Source organism: Castor canadensis, chromosome 15, assembly GCF_047511655.1.
Source record: "Castor canadensis chromosome 15, mCasCan1.hap1v2, whole genome shotgun sequence".
NCBI classification, from domain to species: domain Eukaryota; kingdom Metazoa; phylum Chordata; class Mammalia; order Rodentia; family Castoridae; genus Castor; species Castor canadensis.
In genome coordinates this window covers 16700620-16714720 of record NC_133400.1, presented here as the reverse complement: position 1 = coordinate 16714720, position 14101 = coordinate 16700620, and the positions used below count along the sequence as shown (strand labels likewise).

At 33.6% G+C, this 14101-nt stretch overlaps 1 protein-coding gene across 7 annotated transcripts in view; it reads left to right on the top strand.

Annotated features, from left to right (window-relative positions):
* The window catches only part of Nfat5 (nuclear factor of activated T cells 5), a 109398-nt gene that overhangs the window by 63521 nt on the left and 31776 nt on the right, over positions 1–14101 (top strand). For all 7 annotated transcript variants that reach the window (XM_074055749.1, XM_074055748.1, XM_074055750.1 and 4 more), the window contains 3 exons: positions 1402–1594; positions 4380–4570; positions 6157–6329. In XM_074055749.1, the coding sequence (XP_073911850.1) occupies positions 1402–1594; positions 4380–4570; positions 6157–6329 (557 nt within the window). The remainder of the gene's footprint in view (positions 1–1401; positions 1595–4379; positions 4571–6156; positions 6330–14101) is intronic.

The window sequence follows — 14101 nt, the reverse complement described above, 5'->3', positions numbered from 1 at the left end:
CTGTACATAGAGCTGGGCACCTACGGCTCACCCCTGTAATCCTAGCTACTCAGGAGGCAGAGATCAGGAGAATCTCAGTTCAAAGCCAACCCAGGCAGATAGTTTATGAGACCCTATCTGGAAAATACCCAACACAAAAAAAGGGCTGGCGGAGTGGCTCAAGTGATAAGAGTGCCTGCCTGATTAGCAAGTGTGAAGCCCTAACTTAAAATCCTAGTTATGTCCCCCATTCCCCCACAATGTATATGGAGGGCTAGAGGTGTGGCCCAAGCAGTAGAGCACTGGACTATCAAGTACAAAGCCCTGAGTTAAAACTCCAGTACCACCAAAAAATAAAAATAAAAAAAAAAGACTATCAATAATTTTAAATCTTCTTGCTCAAAAGAAAAAATGACTAACAGTATTGTTGTCTACTTGTTTTCATCACATATTTGCAATGCATTAGCTACTTTACAGATTAAGTAAAATGGTCTAAAGTCTTAATCACCATTTGGAATATTATTTTCTTTGAACATACATTCCTTATAGCAAATGCATTATAAACAAATAAACATTACAAACACAATTTTAAAAAGTAATTTAGATTTCCCAATGCTGTAAAGCCCAGATTAAATTTTTTGTTGAGAGCCTTATTCATTTAATCATAAATAAAAATAATCTAAAAACTCACACTTCTAGTAAACATTATTTATAATAAAAGCTAATTTCCCATAAAAATTAAATCACTGATTTTTTTATTATAAATTTCTCTTTTTACTGAGAAAGACATCTAAAAGAATATACTTCGCATATCTTCATTGTTACTGGATTCTTTTGGCCTTTTTTTGTGTGCATATTGGTTTGTTTGTTTTTATACTCCCACTTTTTCTTTTGCTTTGCAAGTCCTATTAGAAAGCAATAGTAATAGCTGATCTAGGTGGTGCATGCCTCTAATCCCAGATATCTGAGGCAGAGATGAGGATTTTTGAGTTCAAGGCCAGCCTGGGTTACATAGCGAGTTATAAGGTAGCCTGGACTGCATAGCAAGACCCTGTCTCAAAATACCAAAATAAAATAAAATAAAAAGTAAGTAGTACTAGTAAATCTTTGAGTTTTATATAAGGCTCACATATATGTAATTTTATAATTTTGTTTTGGACTTTGATGTGAATGATTAGTTTGATTGCATTCAATCTTCCTTCTTTCTCCTTCATGTATTATTTCTTTACCGTCCAACTTTCTTTTTTATATCATATAGTTAAACTTTGTTAAAGTTTAAAGATACTTTAAACTGTATCTTTGTCAGTAAGCTAAGTAGTTGGTTTTAATGTTATTGCCTATCCTGTTTCTTCCTTTATCTTAGATGACTTTTGTAGAAAACTGTTTTTGATACCTTCTTCACATTGTGCTTTGATTTCTCAGAACACTGGACAACCAAAAAGGAACTGGAGTAAAGAAGAGCCCTATGTTGTGTGGACAGTATCCTGTTAAAAGTGAAGGAAAGGAGCTGAAGATAGTTGTACAGCCTGAGACCCAACACCGAGCTCGGTACCTGACTGAGGGCAGCCGGGGCTCGGTAAAGGACAGAACACAGCAAGGCTTTCCTACAGTAAAGGTACTTATATGAAGAAATGTCTCCAATATTACTAATTATTTTCTTTTTTCATTCTTTTTTGTCCTTGGCGGTACTGGGGTATATACTCAGAATATTGTCCTTGCTATGCACATGTTGTAGCCCTTGAGGCACACCCCATCCTTTTTTGCTTTGGTTAATTTTCAAATAGGGTCTTAGTTTGTGCCCATGCTGGCCTGCATATAATACTCCTATTTACACTTCTTGCACAGCTGGGATTATAAGTGCACACCACTACACCCAGCTTTTATTAGTTGATACGGGGTCTCATGCACTTTTTGCCTCACCTGGTCTCAACTACAATCCTTCCGATCCCTACCTCCCAAGTAGCTGGAATACTGGTGTGTGCCATTGAGCCTAGTTATTTTGGTTTTTTAACCTCAGCAAAATCTGCCTAAGACAGAAAGGTAGAGTTTTTAGCTATTAAAAAAATAGAGTAAAAGTCTAATTGGATCCTAATCCAAATACTACTTTGATACCATTTGATTTTTAGTTTAAATAAAAGGTGAGATGAGAACGTGTTCTGAAAAGTAAAATGTCTGCAAATCATGAATTACCTTTCTATAGTTGATACTAATACTAAATTTATCCCAAACATTAGTTTTTTAGAAGAAATGTTTAAAGTGAATGTAAATATAGTAAAAATTATTAAGGACTTGAAAAAAGAAAAAAAAAAGTTGGCTAAAGTCATCAGAAATACTGAACCTAAAAAATAACTGGTTGATACATAAGAAATAGAATAATAATTGAGGACATCTTTTTGAATTCAGAATAAAAGTGAAACAGTGCTTAAATTTCAGCACTTCAGATATTTTGTTGTAAAGAATATTCCTCTTTGATGACAAATCAGAAAAAAGTGTCATGGGTGATGTTTAACAAGTATTCTTACCCCTTGTAAAATACTGCTCAGGGAGGAGTGTTGGCTACTTAACTTGATAGATTCTTATTAAGTACAGTTTGTGAAAATGGGTCAACAGTATTTAAAGGTTATGTAGAGTTGAACTGCCTTTCATTTTATGCTTGAAAGCATTTTATGGCTGAAAGTCAGTATTGGGAAACTTGCCCATGACTATTTATAAGGTTGGTTAATAGTTACTAGTACAGTCTTTTCTTACTGCAGTCTTACCTATCACTCTAACCCATCTTCAATCCTTTAAAACCAGGGCAAGTAACAGATAATGAGAAATTCAAGTTTATACTTTATGTAAATATTTGTCTATACAGATATTTTGATAGTTTTGTCAATATTTTTAACCTAATTGCCTTGACTTCATGTTACTTGCTTAGTTAGATGTATTGTGAGATTAATTGCCAAACTATCACAGGGAATGAATTGGCTGACTTTTACATCCTTGTTTATCCATTCATTCAACAAACATTGGACCCCTGCATGTGCCAGGATCAGGTATTGCTAATTAATAATGTGAGTAGTTTGCTTGTTTGTTTGATCATTGTCTGATTGTGATAATCATTTCACAGAGATACCACTGCACTGTGATTGTAAAGATGTGTGGGGTTTTTTTAATAGCACTTTGGTATGTACTGTACAAATTATTTTATAATTTTTCTGCACACTGTAACATCAACTTTGATTTTTAACTGCAAGCCTTATCTAGAATTAAAATTGCAAACATTTGCTTGGCAAGAAAGAACTGAGAAATAAATTGCTGGGCACTGGTGGCTCAAGCCTATAATACTAGTCACTTGGGAGGCTGAGAATGGGATGATCGTGGTTTGGAGCCAGCCTGGGCAAATAGATGTGAGATTGTGGCTCAGGCAGTAGAGTGTCTGTTTTATAAGTGTGAAGCACAGAGTTCAAACCCCAGTCTCACCAAAAAAAAAAAAAAAAAGATTGGAAACATTTGTTTTCGAATGCTTTTAAATGTTTATGTGTTCTTCCCCATATGAATTATTTGTGAAAGGCTTCCTAGAGATCCATGGGTCCTGGTTTGAGCAAGCAGTTTTTTTAGATCATAATATTCTGGTCCAGGATTTCATGATGTCACATATATATGACATCATATGTATGTATGTATATGTATATATATATATATATATATATGTAGTTTTAGAAAATGAGGTTCATTTCCCTATTGTTCATAGAGCTGCATTTCAAACACTTTTGTACCAAAATGGCTCTTAGTAGAGTAAAAATTTAATATATATACTCCTATATCACGATAGAGACTATGACACTAATACAATTCAATGTATATCCACTCTCATCTGCTTCAGCATGAGTTATAAATGATAATTTAGTATCTAACATCTAAAATTTTAATTAAAATGTTGTTATTGCAGTTAAACTATAGTCTTCTGCAGAAAGTTATCTAATTCTCTTCTTTTTTCTTTGGTGGAACTCGGGTTTGAACTCAGGGCTTAGTACTTGCAAAGCAGGTGCTCTTCTGCTTGAGCCTAGTCTAGTCTTGATCCCAGTGTTCCTCATGCCTCATCCTTATGAATGCAGAGATTATAGGCATGTACCACCTCTCCCAGCTCCAACTCTCCTTTATAAAAATGTTTTGGGCTGAGGGTGTGGCTTAGTAGTGGAGTGTTTGCCTACTATTCATGAAAACCTTCCTTCAACCCCCAGGACTGCAAAAAAAACAAAAACAAAAACAAAATTAACCTGGATTTTCCTTTAGGATTTAAATTGTTTATTATAATCCAGTTGCTAATATAGGATTTGGTCTTAAAATTTTAGTTTTATAATTATCTCTTTGGAAATGCTAATTAGCAGTTCTGTTGTGTGTTTATTTGGTACCAGCTGGAAGGCCATAATGAACCAGTAGTGTTGCAGGTGTTTGTGGGCAATGACTCTGGTCGAGTGAAACCACATGGATTCTATCAGGCTTGCAGGGTAACTGGACGAAATACAACTCCCTGCAAAGAAGTGGATATTGAAGGCACCACTGTTATAGAAGTTGGCCTTGATCCTAGCAACAACATGACATTGGCGTAAGTGTTTAGTTAGATTTCTCATTTTCTAGTATACTTTTCTGATAGACATAAAAATATTTCAGCTTCTAGTGTATAAAAGATTTTAAGGGTTTTATTAAAATGTTTTAAGTATTACAAGTAAAAAAAGAGATTACTACTGAATTGTAGTAATCTTAATGGTTTAATTTTTTTTATGTGACTTACATTTGAACTCAGGGCTTTGTGCTTGCAAAGCAGGCACTCTACTACTTGAGCCACACCTCCAGGCCATTTTCCTCTAGTTATTTTGGAGATGGGGTCTCCTGAATTATTTGTCCTTGCTGGCCTCAAATCTCATTCCTCCCAATTTCAGCCTCCAGAGTAGCTAGGATTACAGGTGTGAGCCACTGGCCCCTGGCTAGTGATTTAAAATTTTAAAGTTATTTTTGTTAAGCTTTTTGTAAAGTACTCTTAATCCTTAAATTGAGTCACAACAGCAGCAAATATATTGATATGGGGGTAGGCCTATGTTATTATTTGTAATAGGTAACTGCTAAAGAATTTTCTTCAGCTGGTTTTCAGATTCCTTTTGAAAGCCATTTTGAATAGATCAGTAAATAGTTAAATGGAAATAGAAAATTTTTAAAAATTTAATAACAATTTATTTTCATAGGGCTGGGGGCAGAACCAAAGTGGTAGTGTGCATGTTTAATATGTGTGAGGTGTTTGGTTTGATCCCCAGAAATTTTTTTAAGTATTTATGTACTTATTGTTTAAAAAAAAAAGTTGGGAGCACAGTAATTAAAAGATAAAAATGTACACTTCAAAACTCAGTTTCCTGGAGGTATGAGCCAAGTGGTAGAGCTCCTGCCTAGCACGCACAAGGCCCTGAGTTCAAACTCCAGTACCACCATAAAAGAAAAAAATTAACTTCCTAAAAATACACTGGTTCTTTTCTTTTTTTTTTTCCCCTAGTACTGGGGCTTGAACTCAGGGCCTTCACCTTGAGCCATTCCACCAGCCCTTTTATATGATGGGTTTTTTCAAGATAGAGTCTCACAAACTATTTGTCTGGGCTGGCTTAGAACTGAGATCCTCCTGATCTCTGCCTCCTGAGTTGCTAGGATTACAGGTGTGAGCCACCAGCACCTGGTGAAATAACCACTCTTTTAATGTTTATCTTCCCAGGCTTTTTAAACAAAATTGAGATAATACTGTGCCTATTGTTTTGTAACCTGTTTTTCATTGAACATAGGAATATTTTGCCATATCACTAAATGCTGTCTTATACTTTTTAATGTCTGTATAATATTCCATTTGGGGAGCCATTTACTGATTTTTTTTAAATAACCCATTCTATTTAATATCTCAATCAATTGCAAAAAAGAAAAGCTAAATTTATTTTTTGAAGTATTGTAAGCCATTAATTGTGTTCAGTTTTTGAAATAGTGATTTTATTACTTTATTATTTCTTACATTATTATAATCAGAAGATTGACAAGATTAGGAGCTATGAATGTTTAGAAATAATTAATAGATAAGCACATTTTTTTAAAAGAACTTTTTAAAGAATGGTGTACTTTTTATACAACAAAGTGTCAATTCATATTTTTTTTCTGTGTTAGGGTGGACTGCGTAGGAATACTGAAGTTGAGGAATGCTGATGTTGAAGCCAGAATAGGAATTGCTGGTTCCAAGAAAAAAAGCACTCGTGCCAGATTGGTTTTTCGAGTTAATATAATGAGAAAAGATGGCTCCACTTTGACACTACAAACACCCTCTTCTCCAATTTTATGTAGTAAGTAAGAAAATATGGAGATACTAAGTACATGGAAGATTTTTTATAAATTTTTCTGTCAGTCTTTCAGAGACCTCTAAATTTTAGATGTTTCACATAGTCCAGCTTGTGGTCATGCAAAATTTAAGATTTTAAATGCTGTAGTTAAGAGCCAGGTGTGGTGGACACACTTGTGGCCCCAACTATTCAAGAATCTGAAACAGGAGGATCACTTGAGCCCAGTTGTTTTAAGGCCAGCCTGGGCAATATGAGGAGTCCTTGTCTCCTAGAGAAAAAAAAGTATTTGTATTTTCTAGGCTAAACTGAAGGTGAGAAGTTGAAATAAAATTTAATTCGTTGTAGTTTTATATAAAAGTAATTTGAGCTGAGGATGTAGCCATTGGTGAAGTATTCACCTAGCATGCATAAGGGCCTGGGTTGATTCTTCAGCTCAGGGGTTGTGGGAGGTGAATTTACTGGAAGTAAATTGAAACACCAAAGGATTTCCCAAGCATCTTCACTGTGGTAAGTTGCTGTGGCCCTAACTCTGTTTCATGTTAGAACACAAGAGTCAAGTAAGCAGAACTTTGTATTTAATAGCAGGTCAGAAGTTCTAAGAACGAGTTATAGTGTAGTGAAGTGGGAAATGAATTTATCATTATTCTTTGTATAGAAAGAAAATGACTTGTGGGTGTTAGTGCATTCAATTTCAATCATGTTGTTAGAAGGTTCTCTCCTTTGTTATGATTTCTCTATAATAATTATTATAAATAGAGGAATATCCCCTTTATATATTAAGAATAATTTCATTATGGATTATTTTCTTTAGGATTACTTTCTCTGTTTGTTTTGTTTTTGTTTTTTTTTTGAAACAGAGTCTTGATAAGTAGCCCAGGCTGGACTTCTGCCTCATGAGTGTTGGGATTGCAACATATATCACCAAACCTAGCGTGGCATTGCTTGTTAAATAATTTATATTTTATTTCAAAAGAGCAAAAGGGAATTGTTCCATTCAGTTGAATTTCCTATTGGATTGCTATGGGGTCCTATGATCTTGCTACTCCTTGAACAGTTGAAGAACCGCCCCCCTTACTTAATTGTTCCTCAGTTTGGCAAATTATTCATCTTTTATAAATCATTTTCTTCTCTTTTAAATTATATTAGAAATTATCACACTTATACCTTAGCTTACCAAACACCCCATTTTTAAAAAGAAAGTGCTAGAAATAATATTTTTCACCCCAAGAGAGCTCAATTGGATTTCTTTATCATAATTATGCAAACTTTGGGTTTTCCTATTAGTATTTCCTTGAAGTGTTTTCTAGGTAATATTTATTTGTAGATAGGCTACTTTTAAAGATTGTAGATTATGTCCATTCTGTTATGTTCAGATAGGACAGAATGAATGATCCATATATATATGGTTCATTGAGTTTAAAGCTTTCTGAGTTTAGAGTGTTCAATTTCTTTTTTTATTTCCCAGTATTGGGGATTGAACCTGCGGCCTTGACATGCCAGGCAAGCACTCTACCACTGAGCTGTATCAGTTTCTGAATTTTCTGTAATTTATGATGTGACCTGACTTGAATATTATTAGGTTGGAGCTCCAATTTTATGGGAATAGATGCAGTTCTTGTTTTACATGATGTAATACTTTGAGCATGACCATAGCCACTCTCTGAAGGCCAGAGCAAAGGTGGTGCTAGACAATTCAGTTCATATTGCTTTAGCAGGAACTGGAAAATGCCAACTTTGTTTGCTCATTCCTTCATTTGTTCACTCCTTCCTTTCTTGTTTTGTTAAGGTATTGAATATATACAGCTAAAGGTGGTAGGATATATGAAAGAAATAGAAAATAGAAGATTTTCACCTGTAATTATCGTTTATTATCAGCATTGATGATAATATGTGTCTACATTACAATGAGTGTATCTCCCTGAAAAGATGTGTCTGGTATAGATTAAGTAACCCTAGGAAGTAAAGTATACAGTGGAAAGCATATAGCGCTAATAATAAAAGCCACTATATTTTGAACTCTGGCTATGTGCCTGAGATTTGTTAACTGCTTTAAAGCATTATGTCATTTAACCCTCACCATCACCTTACATGGATTCCATTCTGTAGTCAATGCAACTATGATTTAGAAACGTCACATATCTTCCTAAGATTACATAACTAGTAAATAGGAAGGTCAGATTCAAAAAAACCTCTGCTTTTGTCCACTACATACTGTATTGCCATCATAGTCACTTAAATTGTAGCATTGAGCCCAAGTTCAAACAATCCACTTCATCCAAGCCTTGGCTTCTGAGTGATTCAAACTGTGGATACAGTATAGACATGTATTTTATTCCTTTAATTACCTACATCGCACTTAGAGAATTAAGCATTGACAGTTGGTACCTTCTTCTAAAGAGGAGGAATTTTAAGATAACTAGAAAAGAAGTATGACATTTTTCAACACATATAAATGATTGTCTTAGGAAATAAAATGTTAAATACCCTGGTTTTCCTGTTAGATATTGTATAATGTATCAAATTATTTTACGTACTCTGAACCCCATATGTTCAAAGACTTGTGGCAATGATAATTTTTATTTAAAATAAAACTGAGCTGAAAATGTTGGTACACCTATAATCCCAGCACTTGGGAAGCTGAGATGGGAGGGTCATGAGTTCGAGACCAGTCTGTGTTACGTAGGAGAACCTGTCTCAAAAACAAACAGCTGGGGACATTACTTAAGTGCTAGAGCCCTTCCTCAATACTGCCAAAACAAATAAAAAGTCAGAAACCAATTAAAATAAAACTGGCATTGTATAATATTTTTCAGAAAGCTATCAGAAGAAATTTGAGTACTTGATTAAGATTAGATCATAGTAGGGGAAAAGACCTGGGAACCTGTGAAGCAGTACTTGGTATCTGTTTAATTAATGTGACATGAAACATTTTGAAATAAAAACAAAGGAACAAAAGAGAAAGAGAGACAGGAAGAAGAGAGAAAAAAAATTTTTAAAGTCCATCCTATATTAAAAATACTAATTTTGGTTGATCCTCATAGGTTTTACAGTGAATATTACGGGTCAGGTCTACAAGTTAGTTGGTTATTTACTAGCAACACAATGAAAGATATTAAGTTTTAAAAATTGCTTTTTAATTGTTTTTGCTTAAATGTTAGACTTGATGAAAAAAAGTATTAACAGAGTCTGGTGTTTGCTAGGCAGGTGCTCTGCCACTTGAGCAACTCCGCCAGCCCTTTTTTATGTTGGGTATTTTCGAAATAGGGCTTCTCAAACTGTTTGCCCAGACTGACTTCAAACCTCTATACCCCCGATCTCTGCCTCCTGAGTAGTTAGGGTTGTAGGTTTGAGCCACTGGCTCCCAGCCTAGAAAAGGCTTAACATAAATGTTAAGGTCTTTGGAATTGGAGGTAGATACATTAAAGGGAAACTGAGATGAACATACTACTTTTACTACTGCTAGAGAATAGGACTGAATCTTCAGTCCAAAATTAGAGAGAACAATCTGCCCAGTCAAAGCATCCTTCTACAGTTGTCCTACACCTGGCTGAGAACAGCCCAAAATGTATTCTTTGTTCAGATAGGCAGATGCAGAACAAGAGAAGGAAAAAGGCTAGGCTCGGCATGCAGAAGTCCTGCTTCTAATTCTCATCTGGAAAGTTCATTCTTCCTCTCTAGTGTGCTAACGGAGTTTTCCCTTAATGTTATTATACCTTACCCTGTTTGTTCCTGATAACAACTCTGTATCATTCATAGAATAGGAATTATTCATTTTACTTTTTATATATTGGGATAGGTAACAAATCTTGTTTATTCATAGTGGAACATGACAGATAAAAGAGGTAATCGAGCTTGTTTCACACTATAGTCTACTATAGAATATGGAAAGGATTTTATTTTGATTAATTGTAACAATAATATGCTTCCTAAATTATATGGCTTATAATTTATTGGCAGGGTATTAGCATATAAGCATTTAATTGCTTATTTTAAATTTAGGTACAATCAAGTTATGTTTTATGTTCCATAAAATGGAAGTTTCTTTTAAAACAGCTTTACTGAAAATACAACTCACATACCATAAAATTCAACCTTTTAGACTGTACAGTTAATTGGTCTTTAGTATATTTATAAAGTTGTGCAACCATAACCATTAAATAACTCTAGACATTTTTATTATTATACCCAAAAGAAAACCTATACTCAGTAGTCACTCTTCATTTCCCTGTCACCATCTTCCCTGACCACTAATCTATTTTCTGTCTTCATGGATTTTCCTATTTTTGACATTTCATATAAAATGAATCATAAAATAAATATTCCTTTTGTATGGCCTCTTTACATAGCATGTTTTAAGGTTCGTGTATATTATAATGGGCACTTCATTCCTTTTTATGGCTGAATGATACTCCACTTCATGGATGTGTATCACATTTTGTTAATTCATTCTTTGATGGTCACCTAGATCCTTAAGTTCTCTTGGGATGATATCTAGGAGTGCAATTGCTGGGTCATATGGTAGACAGTTTTTCGTTTAATATTTCTGTGAATTTCTATGTTAAAATTCACAGAAGAAAGTTGTTTAGAAAAAATTTCTGTATAGTTGTTTTAATATCATTTAAAAATATAGAAGGAAAACAAATTACTTGTTCCAACTTGATCATGTTGTCTCTGTTCCTCATTCATTCACTTGCCTTATGTTTTAAAAGTATGATATACTATCAAAAATTTCATATTCATGGAATCAGTCAGCAAATTTAGTCAGGCAGAGAAATTGTTTAGATGAACTTTCTTTCCTTTTTAACATTTGAACTTACTGGAGACTACAATTTAATTCAGATAAAATGTTCTACATTCTAATAATAAAATATTGCTTCATTGTCCAGTAATTTATTCAATAAAAATTAAATCCAGTGGTTCTCAATCCTAGAGTTACCTCTGTTGAATTAAAAGACATAGCACTTAACCAGAATCTCCAAATGCAGATCTTAGACATGTTTGTTTTTGAAAAGTCTTATAGTTTGGTTTTTAAATACCTAATTAATTTGGTGGTACTGGGTTTTGAATTCAGGGCTTCACAATTCCCAGGCAGGCCCTCTACTGCTTGACCCATTCCTTCAATCCAATTTTTAAAATTGTAAGTGGGGTCTTTAGTGCCCAGGCTGTTCTTAAACTCATGGGCTCAGATACATAGCACCAACTCAGATTACCATCATAGTAATATAATGGATAGTTAGAATGTGCCAAATTGTGAAAATAAAGAAAATACAGCTTTAAGGAGTTTATAGTGTAACAGGCTAGGGGGAAAAAACAAGTAAATTAACCGCCAATTGTATTATAAAATTAAACTAACATATACTGTATATGTGCATAAAATTATATAAACTTTTAATTATTTTGTCAAATTATATGAAGATATGACATCTCCAGTATATTTGCAAATAGGTTACAGTGGAAACAGAACATTTAATTGAGATTGCTCAAAGATCGTAAAACTTTTATGTCTTGATGGACAAAGGACATGAACATGGCAAAATGGGGTTTAGAAGGGCATTTTGGACAGAAGGATATACATATAAACACTTCATGATTCTTTGGAGGAAATTAAAAAATTTTGATAAGATAGGAACAAAAAGATACACTTGCAAAAGTATTAAGATGTGAGGGTAGAGCTTGGGAGGTTGGATATAGGGGAAGAATTAAAAATAAACATAATAATGCTTCAAAAGATCTTTTTATTTTAAAAATTAGAATATTTGTTACACTGTGAGTTTCTGGTGTATTTATTTATTTTTTGTATGAATATAACCTTTTTTGGCAGGTTTGAGCAGTGGGATGAGAGGATAAAAGGACGTAAATTAGTAAGAAAGATTGGAATTAGAATAAGCGAGAAAAGGAACAGGAAGTTAGGAGGGAAATAGAAAAGGAAGAGGGACCAAAAGGTGATCAAGGTAGAAGGGAGTGGGGGCAGGGGGGAGAAATGACCCAAGCCTTGTATGCACATATGAATAATAAAATTAAAAAAAAAAAGGTAGAAGGGAGGAGAGGAAACAGAAACTTGTTTTCTCCATCTAGAGCTTCTCAGTGGAAAGAAGGCCTTGTGCCAAGATTAATGCTGTGCTTCGGTGGTCTTGAAACAAAAACAAACCTGTTTTGAGTTGTTGGTTTAACAATGGCTATTGTGTCCTTTGCCCTTCCTTTGTTTTTAAAGAGATAGAAGAACCACTCCTTTTACTTAACATCTTTATAGAGTTCTCCAGGCAATATAAGTATAGATATATTTTTTGTTTTGGTATAAATTTATATTATTTTGTTATATCAAATTAAGAATATCAGTTTTCGGGCTGGAGGTGTGGCTCAAATGGTAGTGCTCCTGCTTTGCAAGTATAGAGTCCTGAATTCAAACTCTAGTCCCACCAAAAAAAAAAATCAATTTTTTATCTACCCTCCTGTGGTAGTTTTTAATAGGACAAAATTAATTATACTTTTCTATAATATATAATGTATATATATTAGATTTTATCTTATAGTGCTTATTAAACTAAATCTGACTCTGAATTTAACAATTTCCTATTTCTCTTATTTTTACTTGTACCCTTAGCTTTGGGAAAAGAATATCGTTAACTTTCTCTTTTCATTTTTTTCAGCATTATTTTTGAAGTTTCTCTCTTAAAAACATCTAAAATAATACTTTTTAAAAATAATTCTATAAAGGTGGCTGCTTTTTGTGTACAATAATTTTCAAGCAATGTGATCACATTGAAGAGTCAGGTTATGTGGTAGAATGTGTGCTTCTCTTATATGAAACCCTAGCTTCAGTCCCCAGGACAAAAAAAAACCTCAGTTTACAGATTACTTAAAGATAAAAATAAAACCATTAATGCTTAAATAATCCTGACTTTAGTTCTGCCTAGTATGGCATCTTCCTGTTAGGTAAACATTAAGCTTTTTAATAGAAATGGCTTCTTAAAAGGTCAAAAGTTAAATTATCTTGAAAAGTGACAGACTAGTTCTTTTTGTAATATAAATACAAATATGTAGAAGATGGATATATTCTAAATCTTCAAGACCTCATTTAGCCACTTTTTGGGTTTAATACATAAAATAACAAAATGAGAAATGAGAAAGAAGTTTTAGCAGTCATCACTGACACGGAATTTCCACGTAGTATTTGAAGATAGAGGGAAACATTGTAGACTATGCATTTTGTTCTGTTAGTGCAAATCAATATAATTTCGCACCATTTATTCTAATAAATATTTACCATATTTTTCAACCGTCTTCTAAAAACAATTATCTAGCTCTTAAGTTGCTTCAAAAAAGTCACTTTTTAATTTTTTTACTTTTTATTTGCATTTATTTTATACTGAATTTATTCCCGATCCATTGTTTTTTATTTCTTCACTTTCTTCTGGGATCTTGTTTTTCTGTGCAGCCTCTTCTGCTTTAGGAGCAGTTTGTTTTTTTAGTAAAGTTTGTCTCAAAATGAGATTAGGACCTCATATATAGGTTATCCAACCATGAACTCTATAAGTATGGCAGTGCATTTTGGGTTCATTCATCTGCTTCAATGACCAAAGAACCTATATCTAAATCCTTAAGTTCTTCATTGCTCCCTGTATTTCTAAGAATGTGCAGTGAACATTCAGCACTCTTTGTGCTAGAAATGAATAGGACTTTTTAGTTTTTTCTCTGCTCTCTGTTAGGGTAAAAGTTGCAGAGTAAAGAAATTTAAATTCAGAGTCAAGAAAGACAACTCATAAAACTAGATACAT